This window comes from Triticum dicoccoides, chromosome 3B, assembly GCF_002162155.2.
Source record: "Triticum dicoccoides isolate Atlit2015 ecotype Zavitan chromosome 3B, WEW_v2.0, whole genome shotgun sequence".
Lineage (NCBI taxonomy): Eukaryota > Viridiplantae > Streptophyta > Magnoliopsida > Poales > Poaceae > Triticum > Triticum dicoccoides.
In genome coordinates, this window is record NC_041385.1 from 12,106,094 (window position 1) to 12,115,267 (window position 9,174).

Genomic DNA, 9,174 nt, shown 5'->3' on the forward strand with positions numbered 1-9,174 from the left:
CCATGTTTGGAAATGTAGTAGAAAAGAAAAGAAAAGAAAATGTACTACGAATCAAGAACCGGGATCACTATTATCAACTTTGAGCTGCAGCGAAAAAAGTGTTGGTGAAGATCTTTCTTGAAGTCCCTCGGACCGTCCCACGGACAATTCCCTTGGACGAAGATCATCTAACAGGACGTGGTGCCATGTTTGCTTAAAGAATTTTCCAGGTTCCAAACAACATATAGTTTGCATGGTTGATAATCTAACGACAGATTTGTATGAAGATATTTTATTTTTCAGGTGAATCATCCTATTTCGAAATCATGTTGTGGGTGGATCCCCGAAAAAACCAACACCAAAGTGGACGAGAGAGGAGACTCAGGAATATACCTAGCCATATGTCGGGCCGGGCCGGGCCCACCAAAGCCCGACGTAAAAAATCTAGGCCTGAGCCCGGCCTGCCCCGGGCCTGACAATCACGCAAAAAGCCCGCCGAGCCTCTTCCTTAAACGACAAATACGACCGGCCTGAGCCCAGCCTGACCCGGCTGTCAGGCTCAAAATGTAGGTCCACGCCGGCATGTGGGCAAGGTCGGGCTGCCCATGTCCAAGTATACTCAGGAGAGGAGCAAAGCACCGCGCGCGCAGTGTGCTAGAGCCTTTCCTTCTTCCTTTTTCCTTGCTCTTCGCTTCGTGGACGCAACAGTCGGCTCATGCATGCACGAACGCATGGTTGCTTCGACCGGCAGCAATCGGATCCTTGATCGATGGATCTCCCAAAGCGGACGGCGCAATCCCAGAAAAGAAGGCGGTAAATCACGATGCAGCTTTGTTGACTCCCTCCCCTCCATTTCCACTCACGAAAGGAGAAAAGCAATATCCGATACTGATATTTATCTCTTCTTCTTTTTGCTAATGTCGATCGATCGAGACCAGAAAAAGGTTGGCGCCATTACACTACTCCCTCCATTTTAAAATAGATGACTCAACTTTATACTAAATTTAGTACAATTTAGATCATCTATTTTGAAACGGAGGGAGTAGTACGGAAAAAATTATATGAAACCAGGTCTCATATAAAGCAGGTGAGACCCATCCTGATGGATGGCACGTGGCATTCACAAATCACAAAACATCTAATCTTTCTCCCCTGATTTTAGGTAGGATAGGGTAAATGCTTTGTGATTTATAAATGCCACGTGTCATTCATCAGGCAGCTGCTAATCCGTGAGACTTGATCTCATAATTTTTTTTCCCGAGTAGTACTAACGAAATATCTGGACGGACCGGCAGGGGCATGCGGGTGGGTCCCACACGACGGCGACGCGCGTTCCACGTTAGCTCTACTGCTCCTCGCTGCCGAAGGGGGAAAGCACCACCACGTGGCCGAAAATACCGAGCTTGCCCCTCCCCATCGACAGCGCTCCGCAGGGGTGCACCACATAACAGTGGGCAGGATCGTAATCACAGCCACTGAGTTCCGCAGGCGGAGCACGTAGCAGTGGTGGTAGATCGCGGGGGACCCCACCGCCGATCCACCCTTTCGCGCCCTTTCTCCACCGCGCACGCGCTATGTGCACCCGCGCCCCGACTGGACCCCGCCTCCCACTCGCCGTACGACGGGACCCACGCGTCCACGTGTTCCGCCCGCGGCACCGCGTGGCACGTCGCCGCTAGGGCCACCCGGGGGATAGTACACGGCCCGTGCTGCCGCCCGCCATGTGACTTGTGTCTGCGAGTGGGACGGGAGCAGGGCAATAAACAGTGGCGTGGGCGTGGGCGGGCGAGTGGGAGTAGGAGTCGGAGTAGCGCCGTGTCGTGTGTGGTGTCTTCCACTCACTCCCGCTCCCGCCGTTCCTGCGACGCCCGAGGCGGAGGCGCCGACCCTCGCCGCGCGCGAACACAGATGCGGTGGCCGTGAGCGACCGAGCGAGGGCCGATCGACATGGGAGGAGGAGGCGGGACCAACCCCGCGGCCGTCGCCTTCGCGTTGCTCGCGGCGGTGGTGGTCGGCGCCGTTGCGGCGGCCGCGGAGGGGGACTCGCTCGCCGGCCTCGCCGCGGGCATCGACGGCGCCGCGCCAGGTGCGTGCCAACTTCGCGCGCGCATTCGCTCGCTGCGTACTTGCTCGTTTGCCGGCGTCGCCGCTGGCGGTGGCGATCTGCGCCCCGGTTGATCCATCCATGGCTCGTGCGAGGGGGATCGATTTCGATCCATTTCCGGAGCGACGCGAGCTCCGATCTCGGTGCCTGCCATGCCGTGCCACGCTCTTATTTTTTTTTGTCGTTTATTAGGGCGATTAACCACAGCCGTCGGTCCGTCCTGGCTGTCGAAATCGCGCGCTGTTTTTGTTTCCTAGTAAGTAGCTCAGGTTTCCTCGGCGTCTCGGTTCACTGAGACGTCGGCTTCAGGCGCTGATCCCGCCGGCCACCATCGGCTCCATTCGAGCTTCCAGTCCAGGTTCAGAGAATCGGGCGAGTGTTTATTGTCTTATTTACCGCTAATTTAATTCCGGTGCTTCACTGCTTATGCCGGACCTGCGAGAATGTATTTACTGCTATTTTATTCACTGCCGGTGGTGTCGGTAGATCCTCTCTGACGCTCAATCGCGTTTTCTTAATCCCATTCGGTACGCCTCAGCCCTCAGGCTCAGTCTCAGGTGGGGATGCTAATTTTAGCAAACACATATTTTATCCCTGCTGGCTTGCTACCTCGGCTCGGTTGCTAGAACCAGTCAAACCGTTTGCTGGTGGCGTATATTTTTAGTATATTCATTCATGTCGATGCTGTGATCGATCTGCTACGCCTCGCCGACGAGGTTGACGACTTCCACTCCAAGCAACTCCTGGCTCTCCTAGGAAGCATAACTGGCCACCCTTTTTTTTGTCTAGCAAAGGCCTCCTGACCCTGATTTTCAGTGCTTCATGTGACGAGAATTGACATCGCCGTAATTTATGTGTAGGGACTAGGAATGCGGGCTTTGATGCTTTTCTTACCATAGAAGCAAGTGCCCCTTTTGATTTGCTTATTGGTTTGTGTTAGCTTATCGCGCTTGATTTGCTTCTAGCCTTGTACTAGAAGCAAGTGGAACTTCGTTTGTAGCAGTATCAGTTTACTAATATATCATCCATGCTGGTGCTGGTCCTAAAAGGTCTGTATTTTTTTATCCAAATCTTCTGGTACTTCAGAGGTGAAGGACTTGGGGCCATGGGCGAAGGGGCTGCTCAACGGGATGCCGGACGGGGCAGCAGGGCCGGCGGCCATGGGGCCCGTCGCCAAGTACCCGCTGGTACTGGCCGAGGACAGGACGCGGCGGCCGGATGTTCTCCGCCATCTCAGGATGTATGGAGGTGGTTGGAACATCACCAGCAAGCACTACTGGGCGGTATGTGTCATTGTTTAGACTTTATTAATAATTAAACCTTTCATGAGTGTATTGCTTTAATTTGTTAGCCATGTCATTATACCAAAGTAGTATTTATGTGGGTTGTTGGGATCAGGGTAGTTGGATTAGTACAGTCCGTGTACGCACTAGAGATTCAGCCCATCAATACTGATCCTACTTTGAGGAATATAAGGCATGTCATCCCCTTTTAGTTGGCTGATGGTACTTAGTTTACATTTGATGCCCAAAGTGTCCCCAAATGTACCAGGAGTGTACACAGCTACAGGGAAGTTGCAGGATTTAAGACAGTAGGTTATTGCTTTCCTGAAACCATGTTGAATAATGAACAACTTTGTTGGAGAAACTAACTGCAAACGTTGACTTCGAAGTTATGGAGAAGAAAAAGGACAGTGGCTTAAAAATGGAATTGGGTGGCACAGAGTCAAGGCAAGTAGCATATGCCTAGTTTTATATAGTTAGCAACGTTGACGAAACCTGTTAGCATGTCAAATCTGACCATCATCTTTCAAGTTGCCTAGTTACTTTTAGTGACTGCTGGTTGCCCCCTTTCCCATTCTGCATTGCACTGCTATGTTAACTGAATCAAGTATGTTTCAGTCTGTATCATTCACAGGAGTTGCTGGATTTCTTCTTGCTGCCCTGTGGTTCATTTCATTTGGGATTGCTGCAGCTTCATTCTGCTTTTGTAAATCAAGAGTGGGCAAAGCAAAGGTTTCCCATGCAGATGTAGCACGACCTGTGTTGCTTGTGGTTGCTGTGCTTGCTTTAATGTAAGACACTAAATCTCTTTACCATTCATTTGTACTGTTGTTTATTTGTTATAGTTTGGAATATTTTTTAAGTACAACTCTAGATGAGTTTACTCTTGAGCAACTGCCATGGGTGCCCTTATCTATACATCCAACTTTTATTTAGATTAGCACTTCTCTGTACTCTATGGATGGCATGATTAGTTACTCCCTCCGTTCCAAAATAGATTGTAATCTATTTTGGAACAGAGGGAGTAGAACTTTGAAGTATCGGTTCAGGGTTCAGTACGGTATTACTTCATGTATGATTTTTTTTAGATGAAACAATGGCAATATTATATGTGCATACACAAATTTTCAATTCTTAATTTCACAATACAACTATGGTGATACATTTCTACATTATGTTATAGTTCCAAAATGGGCTGATTTTTATAACGGCCAAACATTTGTTTATATCGGAACAGTACATGTTTTTTTTCTCGTAATGTCCATTAAATCTGATTTTGAATCCGAGTAGCTTTCGATATTTGAGTATTATTCAATATGGTCAAGGATTTGAGGATGGTATGCCCATGCATTTGCCCATATTTAGTCTGTCAACCGCATCTAATATCTTCCATGATCCTTTTGATGCCAGAACTGGATGCATTGTCCTTCTCTATGGGCAGAATGAATTCCGTGAAGAAGCTACCGATACTTTGGATTATGTTGTCAACCAATCTGATTTCACTATCCAGACGCTCAGGAATGTTACAGATTACTTGTCATTTGCGACGACGATCAATGTGGCAGCACTGTATCTTCCATCAGATGTGCAGGCTCAGATTAACAATTTGAAGGTGGACCTAAATAAAGCAGCTGATACCATATCTTTGAAGACAACAGAAAACTACAAAAGGATCAGAAAAGTTCTCCATAATGTGTATGTTTCAAAGTTGTCCTTGCTTGTTTTTACCTCCGGAATTTCACTGAGAAATAGTGTGGATGTGACTATGCTTGCCAATGGGCTTAAATCTAACTAGGAAATGACACCACTATGCTGATGAAATACGTAATCATATGAAAAATTGACTGATGGCATTTCCTTTTTTTTAAGTTCAATTGACTAATGGCATTTCCTTTCTTTAAAAGGCCTCCTGATTACTTGCTTACTTGTCGTTTTTACCTCCAGAATTTCACTGCAAAATAGTGTGGATGTGACTATGTTTGCCAGTGGGCTTAAATCTAACTAGAAAATGACACCACTATGTTGGTGAAATACGCAATCACATGACAAATTGACTAATGGCATTTCCTTTTTTTTAAAAGTTCATTTCTAGTGATATGCTTCCAGATATAAATGAAATTCCTTTTTTACTACAGGTCTGTTGCATTGATTTGCATAGCTGTGTTAATGCCTGTTCTTGCATTCCTTGGATATGGTAAGCAGTTGACTCTCAATCTACATACTACATACTGCCCCTCCCTCTTTTCACTATGGCTGTGTTACACTCGCTTCTGAACTCGCTTGTTCCTCTCTTATGCAGTGCTGGAGCTATACGGACCAAGATATACAGTTTACACGTAAGCTTTCTGACCTATTTACCGAGTATTATGTATTGAATTGGGTATGCTTTGCAGTAATTTTGACACCTTTCTACTTGAACTTACAGATTTGCTACCATATGCTGGAACATCGTGGCAGCTCTCTTCATTCTTATCGGGATTCTTTTGATAGTTACCAGGTATTGTTTACCTTACATACTATCTTTCAAGTTCTGTGATGAATTATGTTAGGAGTGGTAAGACTTCAGTTCATGCTAGGCTGCTAACCACCATCCCGTTCTTGTTGAATCTCAATTTTTTTGGATATCCAACCATGAAAGCAAATCTAAAAATCTATATAGGACTCAAGTATGTGCGAGAAACTTCTTTGTCCATTAATACATCCTCCATTATTGATGTTAGTAGTTAGCATCAATTGCTTTCCCTGCCGAACTAGCAAGCAGTTCTGTTGTTCCAAAGAGGATGCAGCCCATTTGTCTAGTGTTAATATATTATAATGCTTTTTTTTATTTTGAACTCATAATTTTGTTGTTGCTGTAGTGCTTCAAAGGATACATGCCAGGCAATGGACGAATGGGCAGAACATCCTCGAGCAGAAACTGCTCTCAGCAACATCCTTCCATGTGTGGACGCGAGTACAACCAACCGAACCTTGTACCAGAGTAAACAAGTCGTGGTGCAGCTCGTGAAGTTGGTCAACAGGGCTATATCTGCTCTTTCGAACCGAAAAGAGCGCCATCTGCATCCTGGGCAGCTCATGCCTTACCTGTGTTCTCCCTACGATGAAAACCTGAATGATCGGCAGTGCTTGTCCAAGGAGGTGACATTTGACAATGCAACGACAGTAAGTGTTGTTATTCTTCTGCTTCTTATTTAAGATCTTGTTGGCATCTACTAATTTGATTCCACGCAAAATCTTCTAGGAGTATTGTTGTTGTTGATCTGGTTCACTTCTATCATTGTTGTTGCTACTGAAATGGGGTATTCTGCATAGATTTTCTTACAGCTGAACAATCTCTACTGCCTTTCAGGCATGGCAGGACTACACGTGCAACGCTCCCGACGCGGACGTGTGCTCCGGCCCGAGCACCGTGACACCGGAGATCTACAGCCAGCTCGTCACGGCGGCGAACGTGAGCTACGCGCTGCACCACTACGCGCCGCCCATGCTCAACTTCCAGGACTGCAAGTTTGTGCGCGACACGTTCAGCTCCATCGCCTCGCAGTACTGCCCGCCCCTGGAGCGAGACCTCAGCCTCGTCTCCGCGGGGCTGGCGCTCCTCGCCTCGGGCCTCGTCGTTGGCCTTCTCCTGATGCTCTTTGCGGACCGCCCCCGAAAAAGGGAGGAGGTGTCCGAGCAGACGTCGGGGTTCAGAGTCGCACCCGTGGACTGCTCCCCGTGACTGACAGACAGACAGATAGGGGATGCATGAGTACATTTTTTTACTTCTGTTGTGATCGTAAGATTAGTAAAGCTCCGTGGTTACTGAAATCAGTATAGTATAAGTTTCAGGACTAGTTAGGGAAGGGAAGAAGGCCTGAGCACTGCCGGGGTGACAAAAGGAGACGAAACCCACCCCCATTTTGCAGCGAAGAGTTTGGTGCATTGCGTGCTTCCTTCCATTGGTATGAATATGATGTAGTATATGATATGCTTCAGGAATTATAGTTGGCAAAAATGATGGTCAGATCAGCCGGGGGCCAAAGCCCCATTTATGCCATGAAAATTTACCTTGTGTCGTCCTGAAGTCCTGAAGTTCTTGAGAAAAAATCAGAGTTCATGGGAATAATACTGCAGAACTGATAAGCTCTACATTTCCTAAAAAAAGGCTGATAAGCTCTACATAATATTGCAGCTGCTAATCAGAGTTGAACAGCAGAGATCTTCAGAGTATATTATGTAGCTGAATAACCTGCTAATCAGAGTTGAACAGCAGAGATCATCCTGTGTGTCTGAATAACCTGGTATATCAGACACACATGATCATTTCCGCGTGTAAATAAAGAGACAATAGTTTTGCAGGTTATTCAGTTGGTATTTATTGGGATAAGAGATGGTAAAAATGCCCCAGAACATGTACCAGCCCCATCCCCTCCCAAGCATGCATCTATATGGTACTTCGTTCGTAAGCATTTAGATCACTACTTTGATGTAAACGCTTTTATATTTCTTTACAAAGGGAGTATATCACATATTCATTCGAAACAAATTTGGGAAAGCAGGAACATTGGCGTAGTAAAGGATCCTTGCTGATTGACGCAACAAGCACCGGTTGGGTGGAAAGCAGGGTTGTGAGCTCTGCAAACGCTGCGTCAGCTTCATCAGTTCACTCGAACTTATCAGATTTCTTCATCAATCGGTAAAGAGGTAAGGCCTTTTCACCGAGACGAGAAATGAATCGATTCAAGGCGGCCAAACAATCAGTAAGCTTTTGAACGTCATGCACACGCACAGGACATTTCATTCGTAGGATGGTGTCGACTTTCTCTGGGTTTGCGTCGATCCCCCGTTCGAAAACGAGGAAACCGAGCAATTTTTCACCCGGGACTCCAAACGTGCACTTCGACGGATTAAGTTTGATGTCATACCTTCTCAGGTTGGCAAAGGTTTCTGCGAGGTCGGTCAGCAGGTCGGAACCTTTACGCGACTTGACCACAATGTCATCAATATATGCTTTCACATTTCAATTGATTTGAGTGAACAGGCACTTCTGAATCATCCTCATGAATGTGGCACCGGCATTTTTGAGACCAAATGGCATGGTGACATAGCAAAAGCACTCGAATGGGGTGATGAAAGCTGTTTTTATTTCATCGGGACCATACAGTCAGATCTGATGATACCCGAAATATGCATCTAGAAAAGACAATCGCTCACATCCCACAGTCAAGTCAACAATCTGATCGATGCGGGGGAGAGGAAAATGATCTTTCAGGCAGGCCCGATTGATATGCTTGAAATCAATGCACATACGAAGTGAATCGTCCTTCTTAGGAACCATGACCACATCGACAAGCCACTCGGAGTGGTAGATCTCTCGGATGAACTCTGCTGCTAGGAGCCGAGCCATTTCTTCGCCAATTGCTTTTCTCTTCTGCGTTAGGTGGATTCTATGTAATGAGTTACTTTCTTAACGGGTTCAGACCCATTTTAGTTTTGGGCTGTAGGCAGAAGACAGAAACAAAATCAGAAGACATAAACAAATTCAAAACTCTTTTATTTGGCCCCTGGCCTGTTGGGCTTTTACACTGACTCAATTGGGTCAGTCAGTTTATTCTGTATTATTCTGTACTCTCTGGTTTTGCCAATCGACTGACCCATTTCTAAAATCAGTCGATTGACAGTTAGCCGCTTCTATATATAATAAGACAACTAATTTAGTATGAATGTATTACTATGATCATAGCCGGGAAACTTCACCGTCCCTTCCAAAACTTAACGACAAGCTTTGCTTGGGTCAGTAGACTGATTATTAAAGGAGCTGCCTTT

The 9,174-nt window shown here is 46.4% G+C and overlaps 1 protein-coding gene across 1 annotated transcript; it reads left to right on the plus strand.

Annotated features, from left to right (window-relative positions):
* The first annotated feature begins 1,784 nt into the window (after nt 1-1,784).
* Nucleotides 1,785-7,420, plus strand: LOC119274368. Its single transcript, XM_037555055.1, has 9 exons — nt 1,785-2,065; nt 3,170-3,366; nt 3,985-4,157; nt 4,777-5,061; nt 5,502-5,560; nt 5,666-5,702; nt 5,792-5,863; nt 6,225-6,528; nt 6,716-7,420. The coding sequence occupies exons 1-9, from the start codon at nt 1,927-1,929 to the stop codon at nt 7,085-7,087; spliced, it is 1,638 nt and encodes a 545-aa protein (XP_037410952.1). The 5' UTR covers nt 1,785-1,926; the 3' UTR covers nt 7,088-7,420.
* Nucleotides 7,421-9,174: the final 1,754 nt, after the last annotated feature.